Genomic DNA, 20669 nt, shown 5'->3' on the forward strand with positions numbered 1-20669 from the left:
CGTCCAACAGATTTATGTGAAATCACAAGTTTTTACAAGTTAGTGCTCTGAAAGCTTGTGATTTCACACAAACCCTTTGCACTATAATGTGGTGTCATGTGACTTACAACTTTGTGTACAGGAACACGAGGCAGAATTCCTGACATAGATAAAAGCAGATACAAATATTAGAGTTCTAAGTTTTAAAAAAGGTGAAGTAAAATTGTGTGTATTATTCCACATATGATCATATCATTTTAACAAAACTCGGATCAATTTTGCTTTTGTGAGTGAATTTTGTTTGTAGTTTCCTTATTTGTTGTGTTTTTTTTATTCAGGTGTGAGTTCCCTGGAACTGATACTGGCTCACACTTTGTCCCATCTCCTAACGATGATTATTCAGATAACATTGTTACTCATCTTTACATTCCTGGTTTTCAAGGTCAGTTCTCGGCTTTTCTTTTGAAATCGTTAAATAGAACATTGTTGAAGAGTCTGCCCACAACTGAACAGCCTGCAGCTTAGTCAAGTTCTATTGAGATAAATGTTGTGGTCTAGCAGTTAATTTATAGCCTGCAGCTAAGTGCATCTCTAATGTGTCTCCACAAAGGCAGAGCCAAGGGAATTTATAAATGGGGAATGCAGAAATGTGTTCGATTTCACAGAGAAAGCTACAAGAAATCTCCTGGAATTAGACTTCCAAGCGGCTGTACAGGACATTGGTTAGGCCACTTTTGGAATACAGAGTCAAAAGGTGTGGTGCTGGAAAAGCACAGCAGGTTCCTGATGGAGGGTTTATGCCCGAAATGTCGACCCTTCTGCTCCTCGGATGCTGCCTGAACTGCTGTGCTTTGTCAGGGCCACACTTTTTAACTCTGATCTCCAGCATCTGCAGTCCTTACTTTCTCCCACTTTTGGAATACTGCATTCAATCCTGGTCTCCTTGCTTGAGAAAAGATGTTGTAAAACTTAAAAGGGTTAAGAAAATATTTACAAGGATGTTGCCAGGCTGGAGGGTTTGATCTATAAGGAGAGGCTGAATAGACTGGGGCTGTTTTCCTGGAGCGTCGGAGGCTGAGGGGTGACTTTATAGCGATTTATACAATCATGAGGGGTGTAAATAGACAAGGTCTTTTCCCTGGGGTAGGGGAGACCAGAACTAGAGGGCATAGGTTTAAGATGAGAGGGGAAAGATATGAAAGGGACCCAAGGGGCAACGTTTTCATGCAGAGGGTGGTATGTGTATGGAATGAGCTGCCAGAGGAAGTGGTAAAGGCTAGTACAGTTATAGCATTTAAGAGACATCTGGATGGGTACATGAGTAGGAAGGGTTTGGAGGGATATGGGCCAGGTGCTGGCAAATGGGATTAGATTAGTGTAGGATATCTGGTCAGTGTGGACAAGTTGGACCGAAGGGTCTGTTTTCACGCTGTATACTCGGGAGACCTGCGAAGTTATTGGAGGTAAGAAGGTAACGTTGGAGAAATTAATGAGATCAAAGGTCGGTAAGTCCCTGGGCCCTGATGATCCACACCTCAGAGTGTTGAGGGAGATGGCTTTAGAGATAGTTGATGCATTGGTGATCGTCTTCCAAAATTCCACAGATCCTGAAATGATTCCTGCAGATTGGAAGTTCACATTATTTAAGAAGGGGTGTGAGAGAAAACAGGGAACTACAACGTGTCCTGTATGTCCTTGTCAATAAGGCACTGAAGGCTAATATACAAGGGGCAACATGTGAGGAAGAAGTTGCATGGAATATTAGCCTGGTTAGACTGCACCTGGAGTTTTGGTCTCCCTTAGTTTGGGATAACATTGTCATCGAGGGACAGGAGCAAGCATTCAGCAGGACCTGCTCCCAGGATGATGGGACTGTCCTGTGAAGAAAGAAATTGTCTATCTCTGCCTTAAAAAATATCCATGCACTGTATATTCACTGTCTCTGAGAAAAGAGTTTGAAAGACTTGTATTTGGAACTCTCTATATTCTATGTACTTGAGACCCTCAGAGAGAAGCATATTCTCATCCCTGTTCTAAATGGATGAACCATGATTTTTAAATAGACCTCTTGTTCTCGATTTCCCCACAGGAGGAAACCCCTCTGGATCCTGTATGTTTCAATCAAGTCATCACTTACTGTGTTAAACCTGAGCAGATACAGGCCGCGCCTGTCTAACCTGTCCGTTCCAAATCTGATGCTGGGCTTCCTCATCTAGACTCCCCTTACTCCTCGAACATTCCCAGTCTATCTGTCCGTTACAATCACTCCCTGAGCATTGCCATCCCTTTCTGATGAACTCACTCTTTCTTTCTTTATATTCCACCCTATAGTGTGGTTACTGTTCCAGGGCCCACTCTCATTCCCAATCCCAATCCCACTCTCACTCCCACTCCCGTCTCACTCCCATTTCCACTCCCACTCCCACTTCCACTCCCACACTCCCAGTCTCACTCTCACTCCCACTCCCATTCCCACTCCCAATCCCATTCCCAATCCCACTCTCATTCCCACTCCCATCCCAATCCCACTCTCATTCCCAATCCCATTCCCAGTCCCACTCCCAGTCTCACTCCCACTCCCAATCCCATTCCCTCTCTCATTCCCACTCCCACTTCCATTCCCACTCCCACAGATACTTGTTAAATGACAAGTATCACCACAAGTGACATCTTCCCTTTGTCTTTCTCATCTCTACACAAACAATTTCCACATCCGAGTTTCCTGAATATCCGTCATCATGCATTCAATCTATTATTCACTATCAAAGCCCCTCCCGTTCAACATTTCCTGTAATTCACTCCCACCTTTAATGGTGCCCACAGTCAGGGTGAGTGACATTGAGAGTGAGACAGCAGTCTCCTTGGTGGCTGATGGGTCCATTGGCAGAGATAGAGTGAGGGTGAGGAATCAGAGAGAGAGAGAGAGAGAGAGAGAGGCGATGATAGAGTGAGGGTGAGGAATCAGAGAGAGAGAGAGAGGCGATGTTAGAGTGAGGGTGAGGAATCAGAGAGAGAGAGGCGATGATAGAGTGAGGGTGAGGAATCAGAGAGAGAGAGGCGATGATAGAGTGAGGGTGAGGAATCAGAGAGAGAGAGAGAGAAAGAAAGAGAGAGAGGCGTGATGATAGAGTGAGGGTGAGGAATCAGAGAGGGAAAGAGAGAAAAAGAAAGAGAGAGAGGCCTGATGATAGAGTGAGGGTGAGGGTGAGGAATTTGAGTGAGAGAGAGAGAGGGAGAGAGGGAGGCGATGATAGAGTGAGGGTGAGGAAAGAGAGAGAGAGAAAGAAAGAGAGAGAGGCGATGATAGAGTGAAGGTGAGGAATCAGAGAGAGAGAGAGAGGCGATAGAGTGACGGTGAGGAATCAGAGAGAGAGAGAAGTGATGATAGAGTGAGGGTGAGGAATCAGAGAGAGAGAGAGAGACAATGATAGAGTGAGGGTGAGGAATCAGAGAGAGAGAGGCGATGATAGAGTGAGGGTGAGGAATCAGAGAGAGAGGCGATGATAGAGTGAAGATGAGGAATTAGAGAGAGAGAGGCGATGATAGAGTGAGGGTGAGGAATCAGAGTGAGAGAGAGAGGCGATGATAGAGTGAAGGTGAGGAATCCGAGAGAGAGAGAGAGAGGGGCGATGAAGCTGCTGCTTACTCTGGCGAATGCAGGAGGTCACTGACTGGGACTCGGCCTTCCCTCAGGCAGCTGTGCTGACCTGGGCCTGGCTGGACATGGTGTTGTGTTGGGGCCTCCTCTGCTGGTCCTGGGGGAAGGAGAGAGCCATGTTTAGCAGCTGTCTGTCCAGCAGGATCTCCGGGGGCCTGCCCCTAAAGCTGGGCACCTACCTCCCCCCATCTACCATGACCGGGGCAAATATCAACTTGGTGCGGGGTAGCTCTGAGTGACAGTGCCAGTCCCAGGAACACATTGGGCTTTTAAAGATGGTGCTGGCTCCAGGGATACTGGCTGTTTGACAAGGTTCAGGTGAGTGATGAGTTGTTCCAGGGAGACCATGTGGTAAAGTGAGGATAGAATCGGACATGAGGGACATCACTGGGCTGGGGCAGGGAGTTAATGAGGCACTATCTGTAAGAAACAGTGAGAACTGACTCAGTCACAGTGAGAGACCCACCAAGAATCTCAACGTAACTCATGCTTAGCAAATACACAAGGGTCTATTGAGAGAAGCTGAGTGAGGGCTGTCGATTCTCCTCCATCAGTACTTACCAGTGAGCACAGACAGTCCGGGTGAATAACCCTCCCAGTGATTGGATCCTCCTGAAAGGCTCTGATTCTGAATTTTGGGCTTGAAGCCACCTCCAACCGTTCTGCAGTTCTCCATAAATTTATTGCTTAACATTGGGTGAATGTAACACTCATAAATGGCTCTGCAAAACCGGTTCTCTCACTGAGAAAACCTTGTTGTTTTTTGGTGCAGACTTTACCGAGATCAGTTCTTGTTCTGGTGTGACTCATGCTGCACACCTGCAACAGACTAGAAACTAAAACCGCGAGGTGCTGGAGGAATTCAGGAGGTCTGGCAGCATCTGGGGCAAGAAAGCAGAGTTAATGTTTCGGGTGCAGTGACCCTTCCTCTGATCTGAACAGAAACTTTGGATTTTGTTTCTGATTTACAGCATCTGCAGCTCTTTGGTTTATTTTCCAACAAATACAGTTTTTATTTCAAAATTAACAACAAATAACATTTGTACTTGGCATATTTTGGAGCAAGTGATGATTGAAGCACAATTTCTTTGTTTAATCAAGTCCTCCATTGAAATTTGATGGCACATTGCAAAAGTGCTTAACAAACACACGATAGGAATTAATTTACAATTTGCACTTGAAGATTGGAGGAGTTTTGAACACAAAACCGTCATTCATACAGAATACTGTTTTACATCATTCAATCATTTAAATCAAATTTATGGAAAAAATTAAAAGCCAATTTACACAAGTCCCTAATTGCCCCCTTGAGAAGGTGGGGGTGAGCTGCCTTCCTGAACCGCTGCAGTCCATGTGCTGTGGGTTGACCCACAATGCCCTTAAGGAGAAAATTCCAGGATTCTGACCCAGTGACAGAGAAGGAACGGTGATATATTTCCAAGTCAGGATGGTGAGTGGCTCGGAGGGAAACTTGCAGGAGGTGGTTTTCCCATCTATCTGCTGCCCTTGTCCCTCTCAATGGAAGTAGTTATGGGTTTTGTGAATTTCTGTGGTGCATCCTGCAGTTAGTACGTACTGCTGTCACTGAGCGTCAGTGATGGATGGAATGGATGTTTATATATAAACTTCCTGATTCTCTTTGGTTTGGAAGAGATTTGCAAATAGAAATTGCTTGGAACAAATTGAATTTTCCCCATGTGTCCTTCCACAGATTCCCAATGAAGGTTCCTTGCTTGTGATCGTAATCCTAATCTTAATGCAGGGCATCACTGGAATGGCCATGGGGCTCATCATCTCAGCTTCCTTCGATGATGAGCAGTCAGCGGCCCAGGTTTCACTGGGGATCTTCTATCCGTGTATAGTTCTGAGCGGTAAGTGAGGAGGAACAGGACAATGACGTGCATTTAAATCACTCCTTTCGAGTAAGGAAATAAATGAAGGTGTTCCATGGAGCAATCATGAAACAGAATTTGACATTAAGTCACAAAAGAGTTATATCAGGGCAGATGCCCCACCCTGGGTCAAAGAAGTAGCTTTAGAATAGAAACAATGCTGGCATGTGGAGAGGGACAGGACCCAAACCTGACAGCAAGGTGACTGACAGGAGGGCAACTCCATCTGGGAGGACTAAGATTAGAGTGGTGCTGGAAAAGCACAGCAGGTCAGGCAGCGTCCGAGGAGCAGGAAAATCGACGTTTCGGAATGAGGCTGGGAGCCTCAGGGGGTGCAGAGATAAATGGGAAGGGGTGGGGCTAGGGAGAAGGTAGCTGAGAATGAGATAGGTGGATGGAGGAAAGGGTCGCAGAGGAGGGATGGAGCAGATAGGCGGGAAGGAAAATGGACAGGTGAGACAGGTCATGAGGGCGGTGCTGAGCTGGAAGGTTGGAACTGGGATAAGGTGGGGGAGGGGAAATGAGGAAACTGGTGAAGTTCACATTGATGCCCTGGGGTTGAAGAGTCCCGAGGCTGAAGATGAGGTGTCCTTCCTCCAGGCGTCTGGTGGTGAGGGAGCGGCGGTGAAGGAGGCCCAGGACCTCCATGTCCTCGGCAGAGTGGGAGGGAGAGTTGAAATATTGGGCCATGGGGCGGTGTGGTTGATTGGTGCGGGTGTCCCGGAGATGTTCCCTAAAGCACTCTGCTAGGAGGCGTTCAGTCTCCCCAATGTAGAGGAGACCGCATCGGGAGCAACGGATACAATAAATGGTATTAGTGGATGTGCAGGTAAAGCTTTGATGGATGTGGAAGGCTCCTTTAGGGCCTTGGATGGAGGTGAGGGAGGAGGTGTGGGCACAGGTTTTGCAATTCCTGCGGTGGCAGGGGAAGGTGCCGGGAGGGGAGGGTGGGCACCAACCAACTCCACCGCCCCGTGGCTGAACATTTCAACTCCCCCTCCCACTCTGCTGAGGATATGCAGGTCCTGGGTCTCTTCCATCACTGCTCCCTCACCACCCAACGCCTGCAGGAAGAACACCTCATCTTCTGCCTCGGGACACTCCAACCCCAGGGCATCAATGTGAACTTCAACATTTCCCCTCCCCCCACCTTACCCCAGTTCCAACCTTCCAGCTCAGCACCGCCCTCATGACCTGTCTCACCTGTCAATCTCCCTTCCCAACTATCTGTTCCACCCTATGACCTATCACCTTCACCCCCACCTCCATCCACCTACTGCACTCTCAGCTACCTTCTCCCCAGCCCCATCCCCCTCCCATTTATCTCTCAACCCCCGAGGCTCCCAGCCTCATTCATGATGAAGGAGTCCAGCCCGAAAGGTCGATTCTCCTGCTCCTCGGATGCTGCCTGACCCCCTGCGCTTTTCCAGCACCACACTCTCAACTCTGATCTCCAGCATCTGCAATCCTCACTTTGGCCTAGGCAAACTGGGAGGGGTCAGGAAGCTGGAACTGGAGACATCCCAGAGGGGCTGGAGGGGGTAACAGAGATAGGGAGGGGGTGTAGGGGCTGGAGGGGGTTACAGAGATAGGGAGGGGGTGTAGGGGCTGGAGGGGGTTACAGAGATAGGGAGGGGGTGTAGGGGCTGGAGGGGGTTACAGAGATAGGGAGGGGGTGTAAGGGCTGGAGGGGGTTACAGAGATAGGGAGGGGGTGTAGGGGCCGGAGGGGGTTACAGAGATAGGGAGGGGGTGTAAGGGCTGGAGGGGGTTACAGAGATAGGGAGGGGGTGTAGGGGCTGGAGGGGGTTACAGAGATAGGGAGGGGGTGTAGGGGCTGGAGGGGGTTACAGAGATAGGGAGGGGGGTGTAGGGGCTGGTGGGGGTTACAGGGATTGGGAGGGGGTGTAGGGGCTGTTGGGGGTTACAGAGATAGGGAGGGGGTGTAGGGGCTGGTGGGTTTCCAGGGATAGGGAGGGGTGTAGGGGCTGGTGGGGGTTACAGAGATAGGGAGGGGGTGTAGGGGCTGAAGGGGGTTACAGAGATAGGGAGGGGGTGTAGGGGCTGGAGGGGGTTACAGAGATAGGGAGGGGGTGTAGGGGCTGGAGGGGGTTACAGAGATAGGGAGGGGTGTAGGGGCCGGAAGGGGTGACAGAGATAGGGAGGGGGTGTAGGGGCTGGAGGGGGTTACAGAGATAGGGAGGGGGTGTAGGGGCTGGAGGGGGTTACAGAGATAGGGAGGGGGTGTAGGGGCCGGATCGGGTTACAGAGATAGGGAGGGGTTGTAGGGGCTGGAGGGGGTTACAGAGATAGGGGGGGGGGTGTAGGGGCTGGAGGGGGTGTCAGAGATAGGGATGGGGTGTAGGGGCTGGAGGGGGTTACAGAGATAGGGATGGGGTGTAGGGGCTGGAGGGGGTTACAGAGATAGGGAGGGGGTGTAGGGGCTGGAGAGGGTTACAGAGATAGGGAGGGGATCTAGGGGCTGGAGGGGGTGTCAGAGATAGGGAGGGGATGTAGGGGCTGGAGGGGGTGACAGAGATAGGGAGGGGGTGTCGGGGCTGGAGGGGGTTACAGAGATAGGGAGGGGGTGTCGGGGCTGGAGGGGGTTACAGAGATAGGGAGGGGTGTAGGGGCTGGTGGGGGTTACAGAGATAGGGAGGGGATGTAGGGGCTGGAGGGGGTTACAGAGATAGGGAGGGGGTGTAGGGGCTGGAGGGGGTTACAGAGATAGGGAGGGGTGTAGGGGCCAGAAGGGGTGACAGAGATAGGGAGGGGGTGTAGGGGCTGGAGGGGGTTACAGAGATAGGGAGGGGGTGTAGGGGCTGGAGGGGGTTACAGAGATAGGGAGGGGGTGTAGGGGCCAGATCGGGTTACAGAGATAGGGAGGGGTTGTAGGGGCTGGAGGGGGTTACAGAGATAGGGGGGGGGGTGTAGGGGCTGGAGGGGGTGTCAGAGATAGGGATGGGGTGTAGGGGCTGGAGGGGGTTACAGAGATAGGGATGGGGTGTAGGGGCTGGAGGGGGTTACAGAGATAGGGATGGGGTGTAGGGGCTGGAGAGGGTTACAGAGATAGGGAGGGGATCTAGGGGCTGGAGGGGGTGTCAGAGATAGGGAGGGGATGTAGGGGCTGGAGGGGGTGACAGAGATAGGGAGGGGGTGTTGGGGCTGGAGGGGGTTACAGAGATAGGGAGGGGGTGTAAGGGCTGGAGGGGGTTACAGAGATAGGGAGGGGTGTAGGGGCTGGTGGGGGTTACAGAGATAGGGAGGGGATGTAGGGGCTGGAGGGGGTAACAGAGATAGGGAGGGGGTGTAGGGGCTGGAGGGGGTTACAGAGATAGGGAGGGGTGTAGGGGCCAGAAGGGGTGACAGAGATAGGGAGGGGGTGTAGGGGCTGGAGGGGGTTACAGAGATAGGGAGGGGGTGTAGGGGCTGGAGGGGGTTACAGAGATAGGGAGGGGGTGTAGGGGCTGGAGGGGGTTACAGAGATAGGGAGGGGGTGTAGGGGCCGGATCGGGTTACAGAGATAGGGAGGGGTTGTAGGGGCTGGAGGGGGTTACAGAGATAGGGAGGGGGTGTAGGTGCTGGAGGGGGTTACAGAGATAGGGATGGGGTGTAGGGGCTGGAGGGGGTTACAGAGATAGGGAGGGGGTGTAGGGGCCGGATCGGGTTACAGAGATAGGGAGGGGTTGTAGGGGCTGGAGGGGGTTACAGAGATAGGGAGGGGGTGTAGGTGCTGGAGGGGGTTACAGAGATAGGGATGGGGTGTAGGGGCTGGAGGGGGTTACAGAGATAGGGATGGGGTGTAGGGGCTGGAGAGGGTTACAGAGATAGGGAGGGGATCTAGGGGCTGGAGGGGGTGACAGAGATAGGGAGGGGATGTAGGGGCTGGAGGGGGTGACAGAGATAGGGAGGGGGTGTCGGGGCTGGAGGGGGTTACAGAGATCGGGAGGGGGTGTAAGGGCCGGAGGGGGTGACAGAGATAGCGAGGGGGTGTAGGGGCTGGAGGGGGTTACAGAGATAGGGAAGGGGTATAGGGGTTGGAGGAGGTGACGGAGGTAGGGAGGGGGTGTAGGGGCTGGAGGGGGTTACAGAGATAGGGAGGGATGTAGGGGCTGGTGGGGGTTACAGGGATATGGAGGAGTGTAGGGGCTGGTGGGGGTTACAGGGATAGGGAGGGGTGTAGGGGCTGGTGGGGGTTACAGGGATATGGAGGAGTGTAGGGGCTGGTGGGGGTTACAGGGATTGGGAGGGGTGTAGAGGCTTGTGGGGGTTACAGGGATAGGGAGGGGGTGTAGGAGCTGGTGGGTTTCCAGGGATAGGGAGGGGTGTAGAGGCTGGTGGGGTTACAGGGATAGGGAGGGGTGTAGGGGCTGGTGGGGGTTACAGGGATATGGAGGAGTGTAGGGGCTGGTGGGGGTTACAGGGATTGGGAGGGGTGTAGAGGCTTGTGGGGGTTACAGGGATAGGGAGGGGGTGTAGGAGCTGGTGGGTTTCCAGGTATAGGGAGGGGTGTAGAGGCTGGTGGGGTTACAGGGATAGGGAGGGGGTGTAGGGGCTGGAGGGGGTTACAGGGATTGGGATAGGTGTAGGGGCTGGTGGGGGTTACAGGGATTGGGAGGGGTGTAGAGGCTGGTGGGGGTTACAGGGATAGGGAGGGGTGTAGGGGCTGGGGGGTGAGTATTTTAAAGTGAAGGTGTTAATCAATCAGTCGGCCATGTGGCCCAGTCCAGCACAGAGATGGCCTTTATTCAGGGGTGAGAGGGGAATGGGACTTGGGGCAGTTCTGGACATGGACTAATGTAAGAAGATGCCATCTAATCAAATCTGTTTTGGCATTTATTCAAAGATAAAATTCCAGCTTTTAACCAGGAAATGGATGGTGATAGTGATGTGCTGTTATCCAGAGACACTTCTGTCTGTCAGTCCCACCCTCAATGAGGATGGGGTCTGTCCTGATTCACCTCGTGGGAGACTTTGTGTGACCTTCCCTTACCCGTGTAGCTGTGTCCTCACCAACCTGTCATCACCTTGTGTCTGAAGTCTGAGTGTTGTCTCTTCCGGAGAGTCTCCACACCTTCCTGTTTTGCACAGTGTTCCGATATGTTCCCATTTCACTTTCCTGTTGTGTAACTCTTTGCAATCGAAATAATCCTCACTGCCACACAATGACTTCTCATTTCCCGGGATGCGTTTCTCCAATGGAATTCCAACAAACTGAACAGGAAGTTTGACAACACGTTCAGTGTGAAGCAGATGGTAAAGTTCCTGAACTGACTGACTTCTTGTGATCCCCCTCCAATTCCATTTTGAATGTTTTTATTAAACCTCCCTCTGGGCCCCTCCCAGGCAGCAGGGCCCAGTCTTCAGCGTACTCTCCGTTTGAGGGCAATGAAGGCTGAATCATAGGGATCAATCCAATTCCAAGTTTAACTTCACTAAACTGTGTTGTTGTTGCAATTTCAGGAATCATTTGGCCCCTTGAAAGTATCCCATACCCCCTGAGGTATGTGAGTTTAATCTTGCCACAAACATACGCATCAGAAGCACTCCGAGGTGTGACTGATCGAGGTAAGAGATCATTTTCAACCATTCCAAAACACAACTTGCATTCATGTGAACAAATCAGTCTTCTGAAAGCTCATTTATGAATTAAGTTAATGGACATAATTATTGCACAGTTGGCTGAAACAATTGAATTTGGATGGAGGTTTGCTCGCTGAGCTGAAAGGTTCATTTCCAGATGTTTTGTTACCTTACTAGGTAACATCTTCAGAGGACCTCATGCGAAGCGATGCTGAAAATTCCTGCTTTCTGTTTATATGTTTGGGTTTCTTTTGAATTGATGTACATTTTTACATTTCACTGAAGTGTTATCTCTCCAGTCAGGGTTTGGGAATTCTCTGCATGATAAGTGATGTTGGATTGCGTAACCCCAGTGCACAAATACATTAGATATAAATATTTCATTAACATCGAAAACAGTGTTCTCTCAAATAATTTTACTTAATAAAACACTGTCTCCCATGTGTCCACAAGTCCATGAGTAAAATAATTCTGCAAGTGTTTTGTTTCTATCAGAACACTCTTCAGATGACCAGAGTTTCTGAACGGTTGATTTCGGTACTGAAGAGGTTAATGATGTATATTCTGTTGGAAACTTTCTTCAAAGTTAACAATGAAAATTGGATCTTTCATTTTGTTTGATTTGACATCAGTATGTAAGTTGTAAATGAGATGAAGTGTTGGTGATTGTGGGCTGGGACTCAGCTTCTCAAATTGCATAGAAAGGATTATTTTGATTTTTTGAATGGTTGCTTCACTGTTTAGTGATGAAATAAATTGGCTTGGTACCGGTTTCACTCTGCCATTGCATCAAAAACACCGCATCACTTTTGAAGAGTGGCTCAATCCTGGTGTGACCATGATAAACAGGTCTTGCATTTGTATAGCATCTTTCACATCCTCCAAATGTCTCAAATTGTTTTAGGAAACTCAGAAGCTGGTTTACAAACAGAAAACAACAGTGACCAGTGAATGACAAATCATCTGTTTCAGCAGCTGATTCTGACAATCTGGATGTTGTCAAAACTTAATGAATGGCCACCGGCAAAAAATAAGTGAAAACAAATCATGGCCTTTTTGCTAAAATACTTGTTCAGAAAGGAGAAAAAAAATGCATTTATATAGCACCTTCCAGCACTTTGGTCTATTCCAAGGTGCTTGACAGTCAATGATGTACATCTAAACTGGGAAGATCGACAGCAAGTCTGTACACAGCAACATTCACAATCAGCAATGTGTTCATAAGGACACAAACTGCTGAGGGGAGTTAGGTTGAAAGATATATTTTGGCCAGGGGATGGGCAGAAATTCCTTGCTCCTCCTTGAAATAGTGCCATGGTGTATCTCCCAGCCACCTGTGAGAACAGAAAGGATTCTTATTGGACAGCACAGGATGGAGGAGGCCATCCTCAGAGAGTGTAGCACCTTCTCAGTTCGGCACCAGAGGCTAAGCCTGGGTTCGGTGTCAACTCATTCAGGGGGCTGTCAGGTGAACCACAAGGCTCCCCTCCAAACAGAGCTGAAAATGTGTTGCTGGAAAAGCGCAGCAGGTCAGGCAGCATCCAAGGAGCAGGAGAGTTGACGTTTAAGGTAAAGGGCTCATGCCTGAAACATCAATTCTCCTGCTCCTTGGATGCTGCCTGACCTGCTGCGCTTTTCCAGCAACACATTTTCAGCTCTGATCTCCAGCATCTGCAGTCCTCACTTTCTCCCCTCAAAACAAACCCACACACACACCCAAAACACACACACTCCCCCCAAAACACAATCACACACCCAAAACACACACACTCCCCCCAAAACACAATCACACACCCAAAACACACACACACACAAACATAAACACACACATGCCCAAAACACACACACTCCCCCCAAAACACACTCACACACCCAAAACACACACACTCCCCCCAAAACACACTCACACACCCAAAACACACACACTCCCCCCAAAACACAATCACACACCCAAAACACACACACTCCCCCCAAAACACAATCACACACCCAAAACACACACACACACAAACATAAACACACACATGCCCAAAAACACACACTCCCCCCAAAACACACTCACACACCCAAAACACACACACTCCCCCCAAAACACAATCACACACCCAAAACACACACACTCCCCCCAAAACACACTCACACACCCAAAACACACACACACACAAAACATAAACACACACATGCCCATTTGGAACCATAGACGGCCCCTTATTAAGCTGAAGAAGCTACAGCTTCCACAGGCAAGGGGAGGACTGGACTTCCCAGACTTTAGGAAATATCAGTTAAGCTCCCTACTAAGTTACATAGCTGATTGGGTTTCATCTGATCCACAATCAATTTGGCTGGATATCGAAGCCTCCCAAGTAAAATACCCACTTATTAACCTTTTATTTTCAGATAAGAGGAAAATCAGTACAGACCACTGTAAAAATCCCATAATATTAAACACAATTAAGGCCTGGAATATAATGCGGCAAAATGAGGGTAACTCACATAAAACATCCCCCCATGCACCAATAGTAGGCGCATGGGGATTCCAACCGGGGATTACAGATGCCACCTTTAAACTCTGGAGATCCAGGGGCATCTCATGCTTAGGGGACCTATTTAAAGATGGGATCCTGATGTCCTTTGAGCAGCTGCGTCTGAAATTCGGAATACCTAATGGGGATCTCTTTCGATACTTCCAAGTTCGAGATTATATACAGAGGAAGACTACATTAATAGATAGTCTTTATAAATCAGACAGAGAACGTAATGTCTTACGACCAGCGGGGGTATCCTCCGTTAGTACTATATACCATTTGCTACATGATGGAGTCTCAGGGGACATGGATGACCTGCTTAAAACATGGGAGCAGGACTTGGGGCTAGAAATCTCTGAGGATATGTGGAATGACATTTGGGAAAATGCTAGAAGAATTGCTATCTGTAACAGAACTCAGGCTATCCAACTAAAGATACTTCATAGGGCCCATATAGTTCCGGCTCGACTGGCAAAATTTAAGGCAGGAGCATCTCCAATGTGTCCCAAATGCAAAATAGAGGTGGGTACTCTTGCACATTGTCTGTGGACTTGTCAGAAAATCCACAGATACTGGACTAAAGTGGCAAATACCCTGACAGAAATTTTAGGAACGGAAATTAGGGTGGACCCTGTATCTCTCCTTTTGGGCTTTTCGAACCTCTCATCTCTGGATATGCATGGGAAGAGACTATTTTCTATTCTCTCTTTCTGTGCAAGGAAAAATATTTTGGTGAACTGGGTGGCTGAGGGCCCCCCTGGACTTTCAAATTGGCACAGATTAATTATGGAATATATCCCCCTTGACTTCCTCACAAATATGGTGCACCGAAAGACTGAATTATTTTATAAAATATGGCAGCCCTTTTTGAATTATATAAATGCAGATATTTCGGCTATCCTAACAAGGGCTTTTATTTAGTGAAGATTTCAGACCGGGCTGCTCCGGGGCCCCTTGGGAGAGGAATCCTGCGCGAATACGGGTTTTATTATATTTGATGTTTATACATTCCGAGCATGTAAGAGACTTAGGTATACACTCTGGTTAGTTATAGGTTAGATCAGTAGAAAGTTGAGTTTTTTTTTCTTTCTTTTTTCGTTTCTTTTTTTTTCTCTTTTTGTTTTCTTTCTTTCTCTTTTCTTTGTTAAATGACTATTGTATATATGATTTAATTGTACATCAATGTTTGTATTTGAGAGTTTTGTTTATTTTTGTAAATTTGCAAAAATGTTAAATTTCAATAAAAATATCTACAAAAAAAACCACACACATGCCCAAAACACACACACTCCCCAAAACACACACACTCCCCCCAAAACACACACACACCCAAAACACACACACACAAAACACACACACACCCAAAAGACACACACACACATCCAAAACACACACACACATACCCAAAACACACAGACACAAAACACACACATATCCAAAACACACGCACACACACCCAAAACACACAAACACCCCCAAAACACATATACAGACACACCCAAAACACACACACACACACAAAACACACACACACATCCAAAACACATGCACACACACCCAAAACACACACACACCCAAAACACACAAACACCCCCAAAACACATATACAGACACACCCAAAACACACACACACCCAAAAGACACACACAGACACCCAAAACACACACACACACCCAAAACACACACACACCCAAAACACACACACACACCCCCAAATCACACACGCACACCCAAAACACACTCACATTCAAAACAGATACACACACGCCCAAAACACACACACATACCCAAAACACACACACACCCAAAACACACACATACACAAAAAACACACATATACACACCCAAAACACACACACACCCAAAACACACACACACACCCACCCAAAACACATACATACACAAAAACACACATATACACACCCAAAACACACACACACACCCAAAACACACACACATCCAAAACACACACACACCTAAAACACACACACACCCAAAACACATACACACACACACACCCAAAACACACACACACACCCCCAAAACACACACACACCTAAAACACACACACACGTAAAACACATACACACACACACACCCAAAACACACACACACACCCAAAACACACACACACACACACAAAAGACACCAAAAACACACACAGACACCCAAAATACACACAAACACAACACACATACACACACACAAAACACACCAAAAACACACAAAAACACACACACACCCAAAACACACACACACAGCCAAAACACACACACATACCCAAAACACACACACACCCAAAACACACACACAGACACCCAAAACACACATACACACCCAAAACACACACACACACAAAACACACACACATCCAAAACACACACACACACCCAACACACACACACACCCAACACACACACACACCCAAAACACACAAACACCCCCAAAACACATATACAGACACACCCAAAACACACACACACCCAAAAGACACACAGACACCCAAAACACACGCACACACACTCAAAACACACACACACACAAAACACACACACACACCCAAAACACACACACACCCAAAACACACACACACACACACACCAAAACACAAACACACATCCAAAACACACACACACACACAAACAAACACACACACACCCAAAACACGCATACACCCAAAACACACACACCCCAAAACACACACACACACAAACACACACACACCCAAAACACACATACACCCAAAACACACACACACAAAACACACACACACCCAAAAGACACACACACACATCCAAAACACACACACACATACCCAAAACACACAGACACAAAACACACACATATCCAAAACACACGCACACACACCCAAAACACACAAACACCCCCAAAACACATATACAGACACACCCAAAACACACAGACACAAAACACACACATATCCAAAACACACGCACACACACCCAAAACACACACACACCCAAAACACACAAACACCCCCAAAACACATATACAGACACACCCAAAACACACACACACCCAAAAGACACACACAGACACCCAAAACACACACACACACCCAAAACACACACACACACCCCCAAATCACACACGCACACCCAAAACACACTCACATTCAAAACAGATACACACACGCCCAAAACACACACACATACCCAAAACACACACACACCCAAAACACACACATACACAAAAAACACACATATACACACCCAAAACACACACACACCCAAAACACACACACACACCCACCCAAAACACATACATACACAAAAACACACATATACACACCCAAAACACACACACACACCCAAAACACACACACATCCAAAACACACACACACCTAAAACACACACACACCCAAAACACATACACACACACACCCAAAACACACACACACACCCCCAAAACACACACACACCTAAAACACACACACACACGTAAAACACATACACACACACACACACAAAACACACACACACACAACCAAAATACACACACACCCAAAACACACACACACCCACAAAAAAAGACACACACAACCAAAATAAACACACACACCCAAAACACACACACATCCAAAACACACACACACCTAAAACACACACACCCAAAACACATACACACACACACCCAAAACACACACACACAACCAAAATACACACACACACCCAGAACACACACACACACAAAAAATCACACACACATCCAAAACACACACACACACCCAAAACACACACACACATCCAAAACACACACATATCCAAAACACACGCATATACACCCAAAACACACAGACACACCCAAAACACACACACACACACACAAAACACACACACACAAAACACACACACACAAAACACACACACACAAAAACGCTCACACACCCCAAAAACACACACACACACCCCAAGACACACACACACAAACACATCCAAAACACGCATACACCCAAAACACACACACAAACACACACACACAAAACACACACACACCCACAAAAAAACACACACACATCCAAAACACACACACACATCCAAAACACACAAACATCCAAAACACACACATATCCAAAACAAACACATATACACCCAAAACACACAGACACACCCAAAACACACACACACACAAAACAGACACACACACAAAACACACACACGCAAAAACACACACACACACCCAAAACACACACACATACCAAAACACAAACACACACCCAAAACACACACACACCCAAAACATGCATACACCCAAAACACACACACACCCCAAAACACACACACACAAACACACCCAAAACACGCATACACCCAAAACACACACACAAACACACACACCCAAAACACACACACACAAAACACACACACACCCAAAAGACACACACACACATCCAAAACACACACACACATACCCAAAACACACAGACACAAAACACACACATATCCAAAACACACGCACACACACCCAAAACACACAAACACCCCCAAAACACATATACAGACACACCCAAAACACACAGACACAAAACACACACATATCCAAAACACATGCACACACACCCAAAACACACACACACCCAAAACACACAAACACCCCCAAAACACATATACAGACACACCCAAAACACACACACACCCAAAAGACACACACAGACACCCAAAACACACACACACACCCAAAACACACACACACCCAAAACACACACACACACCCCCAAATCACACACGCACACCCAAAACACACTCACATTCAAAACAGATACACACACGCCCAAAACACACACACATACCCAAAACACACACACACCCAAAACACACACATACACAAAAAACACACATATACACACCCAAAACACACACACACCCAAAACACACACACACACACACCCAAAACACATACATACACAAAAACACACATATACACACCCAAAACACACACACACACCCAAAACACACACACATCCAAAACACACACACACCTAAAACACACACACACCCAAAACACATACACACACACACCCAAAACACACACACACACACCCCCAAAACACACACACACCTAAAACACACACACACGTAAAACATATACACACACACACACCCAAAACACACACACACACAACCAAAATACACACACACCCAAAACACACACACACCCACAAAAAAAGACACACACAACCAAAATAAACACACACACCCAAAACACACACACATCCAAAACACACACACACCTAAAACACACACACCCAAAACACATACACACACACACCCAAAACACACACACACAACCAAAATACACACACACACCCAGAACACACACACACACAAAAAATCACACACACATCCAAAACACACACACACACCCAAAACACACACACACATCCAAAACACACACATATCCAAAACACACGCATATACACCCAAAACACACAGACACACCCAAAACACACACACACACACAAAACACACACACACAAAACACACACACACAAAACACACACACACAAAAACGCTCACACACCCCAAAAACACACACACACACCCCAAGACACACACACACAAACACATCCAAAACACGCATACACCCAAAACACACACACAAACACACACACACAAAACACACACACACCCACAAAAAAACACACACACATCCAAAACACACACACACATCCAAAACACACAAACATCCAAAACACACACATATCCAAAACAAACACATATACACCCAAAACACACAGACACACCCAAAACACACACACACACAAAACAGACACACACACAAAACACACACACGCAAAAACACACACACACACCCAAAACACACACACATACCAAAACACAAACACACACCCAAAACACACACACACCCAAAACATGCATACACCCAAAACACACACACACCCCAAAACACACACACACAAACACACCCAAAACACGCATACACCCAAAACACACACACAAACACACACACACAAAACACACACACACAAAACACACACATACAAAACACACATCCAAAACACACACACACATATACCCAAAACACATATACACACCCAAAACATACACGCACCCAAAACACAGTTACACACACACAAAACACACACCTGCCTCCGAAACACACACACACATCCAAAACACACACAGACACACCCAAACACACACACACCCAAAACACACACACATCCAAAATACACACATATCCAAAACACACGCACATACACCCAAAACACACAGACACACCCAAAACACACACACACACCCAAAACACAGTTACACACACAACACACACACACAAAACACACACAAACACACACAGACACCCAAAACACACACACATCCAAAACACACAGACACACCCAAAACACACACACACACACACACAAAACACACCAAAAACACACACAGACACCCAAAATACACACACACACAACACACACACACACAAAACACACCAAAAACACACAAAAACACACACACACCCAAAACACACACACACAGCCAAAACACACACACATACCCAAAACACACACACACCCAAAACACACACACAGACACCCAAAACACACATACACACCCAAAACACACACACACACACAAAACACACACACATCCAAAACACACACACACACCCAACACACACACACACACCCAACACACACACACACCCAAAACACACAAACACCCCCAAAACACATATACAGACACACCCAAAACACACACACACCCAAAAGACACACACAGACACCCAAAACACACGCACACACACTCAAAACACACACACAGAAAACACACACACACACCCAAAACACACACACACCCAAAACACACACACACACACACCAAAACACAAACACACATCCAAAACACACACACACACAAACAAACACACACACACCCAAAACACGCATACACCCAAAACACACACACCCCAAAACACACACACACACAAACACACACACACCCAAAACACACATACACCCAAAACACACACACACAAAACACACACACA

The 20669-nt window shown here is 47.5% G+C and overlaps 1 protein-coding gene across 1 annotated transcript in view; it reads left to right on the forward strand.

Annotated features, from left to right (window-relative positions):
* The window catches only part of abch1 (ATP-binding cassette, sub-family H, member 1), a 98489-nt gene that overhangs the window by 64804 nt on the left and 13016 nt on the right, over positions 1-20669 (forward strand). Inside the window, exons 17-19 of the mRNA XM_060831108.1 lie at positions 318-421; positions 5349-5508; positions 10992-11096. Of these exons, the coding sequence (XP_060687091.1) occupies positions 318-421; positions 5349-5508; positions 10992-11096 (369 nt within the window). The remainder of the gene's footprint in view (positions 1-317; positions 422-5348; positions 5509-10991; positions 11097-20669) is intronic.

Source organism: Hemiscyllium ocellatum, chromosome 10 (genome assembly GCF_020745735.1).
Source record: "Hemiscyllium ocellatum isolate sHemOce1 chromosome 10, sHemOce1.pat.X.cur, whole genome shotgun sequence".
NCBI classification, from domain to species: Eukaryota; Metazoa; Chordata; class Chondrichthyes; order Orectolobiformes; family Hemiscylliidae; genus Hemiscyllium; species Hemiscyllium ocellatum.